We start from the raw sequence: 2,346 nt of genomic DNA on the forward strand, positions 1-2,346 counted from the left end.
TTGTAAAGCTCGTTTTGGACATGACAACTTATACTTCTCGTTGTTGCATCAGGTCCACCTGTATCCTTAACCTCTTAAAATCTTGAGGCCAAGTGTCACTCATTGTCTCTTGGCTGCTTGTTTTTACACATTAAAACTTTTAAACTCAAATGACAATTTTTCCTTAATGCAAGAATTACAGTCACCATCACTATACCACGAAGCTAGGCTTAACACCTTTATAACTTTTAAAAACATCCTAATTGTAGAACATAATTGAAAGTAAGCCACATTATACAAATAACTTTTTAACCCTCTTTTTAAGGCCTTCCTAATTTTAATGTTAACACATCTAAGGGGAAGTTTTAGCAATACTAATCAGATCATCACATCACTCATTTTGACCACCGTGTTTTCAGTGTCTATCTGCAGAGAAAAGAGAGAACAAAGATGGGCCACTCAGCCCCTTCTATGGAATGGGCACACACCCAATCCGACTCTTTAGGGTTAGATGAACTGCGTTTGTGCCAGCTTGGCCTCTTTCACCATGCGTGGACTCCTCCCAGGGCCTGTCCCACCATGCATGACCAGCTGAACTGCACTTCTGCCTGTTCACCCCTCACCCCTAAAGATAGGTCTTCTGTTGGCTTCTAGTTTTCCCTTTTCTTATCTCTTGGTTCTCGAATGAAATACACAGTTTTAGACAGACAGAACAAGTAACATCTTTGACAGTGTTAAACTAACCTTTACATTTAAATTTCTAATATTTATCCCCAAATTTTAGCCAAGGGGACTAAATCCCAAACTGCCAATATATTTTTGTTAAGCCAGGTAACTCTACTACAGTATAAACAGTCTTATGCATTTTAAAATATTAGTTTTTAAGATACCAGATTTTCTAATTTGCAAGTTAAAGAATCTTTAAAAAGCCATTTAAAACAAAGTGAAGATTTTTTAAAATTTTTGGTAATGTCCAAACCTCATAACCTTTTGAATTTTAAATTTAAACTCACCCAACTGTTACAGCATGCTGACAATTCTTATCTTTGAACATGTTCACAAACCCACACAAAACACTCACACAGATCTTAATGTGCGCAAAAATCAAAATCAGTTGTACGTACATTAAAGTTTTTAAACAAAAATTTAAGACAGTATTTCTTTTAAACTAGGTACCGCTGTTGGGCTCCATTTTCCCAGAGCTTGCTTTTTTAGCAAGGCAATTCACTAATTAGTCTTTTGAACCCCTTCTGTCAGAGGAAGGCTGGGGGTGGGAGGGATCACCTGAAACGAAACTGGCCTGATTTTTACCCAATTTTGACAAGAGCACTTTACAAATTGTTAAGCTGCCTGGAGCAGCTGAAAGTCCAGACCAGGCTCACAACTTTCTGCACCCTCGCCTCTCCTCCGGCAGCCTCCACCGGGAGAAGGTGCAGCCTGAGGCTTGTCCATGCCCCGCCTCTTGGCTGCTGAAACACAAGGGGAGGGGGGGTCTTAGCAGGTCTGTGACCAAGCCCAGTGGGAGGCTGGAACTTTTATTTTCCCAGAGATGTTCAAATAAATAAATAACAAAAACACAGATAAACACAAAAACCAAGGATCCACATTTAAAACTGGTACCAATTCTAAAACAGAACTAGACAAGAACTGAAGGCTGAGTTGGGGACTAATGGGCCCCAGTTTATCCCTACCGGAACTCTGTGCTGCTCCCACTCAGCAAGCTGAATCCAGAGTCTGCTGAGTGAGCCTGCCACACTCACCCAGAACTTCCCTACCCAAGAAAACATAAAACAAACACACACACTAAAGTAAACAAGACAAACAAGTGGCCACAAAGACAAAATCAGGTCTCAGTGAATGGGGCGACATCTCACCACCATTCACTTACCAGGGGACTCAACCCCCCTACTCACCTCCGGAGGATTTTTCTTTTAGATTCCTGCAGATGTTGACCCAGGGGCCTTCCAAGGCGGAGGAGAATTCCCAGTCATCTTGGGGCAAGGGAAAAAAAATCCCTAGCGGCCGTCCCCTCAGACTGACAGGTTCTCCCCCATGCTCAGACCCCCTGAACCAAGGCCCAAGGCTGAGATCTAACTGGGGCCACTTGCAGGTGGTCAGTGGCAGTTTCATAATTGACAAACAAGCAAGTTCCAAAAGCAGAACCAGCAGTTTTTGTTTTTTTTTTTGTTTTTAAACGAACTAGGACAAGGTCTCGGGGTGTCCTGGGAGTGGACTCACTTGTTGTCCCATCTCTATAGAGAATACAAAACAGGGGCTGGGAAGGTGGCTCAGTGGTAGAGCGCTTGCCTTGCATGCCTGAGGCCCTGGGTTTGATTCCTCAGCACCACATAAGCAGAAAAAGCCGGA

At 42.8% G+C, this 2,346-nt stretch overlaps 1 protein-coding gene across 1 annotated transcript in view; it reads left to right on the forward strand.

The window, feature by feature from the left end:
- Aldh3b2 (aldehyde dehydrogenase 3 family, member B2) overlaps positions 1-2,346 on the forward strand; it is a 7,726-nt gene that overhangs the window by 3,048 nt on the left and 2,332 nt on the right. The window contains exon 5 of the mRNA XM_013020880.1: positions 1,394-1,409. Coding sequence (XP_012876334.1) covers positions 1,394-1,409 — 16 coding nt within the window. The remainder of the gene's footprint in view (positions 1-1,393; positions 1,410-2,346) is intronic.

The sequence above is a fragment of the Dipodomys ordii genome, unplaced genomic scaffold (assembly GCF_000151885.1).
Source record: "Dipodomys ordii isolate 6190 unplaced genomic scaffold, Dord_2.0 Scaffold54, whole genome shotgun sequence".
Classification (NCBI taxonomy): domain Eukaryota; kingdom Metazoa; phylum Chordata; class Mammalia; order Rodentia; family Heteromyidae; genus Dipodomys; species Dipodomys ordii.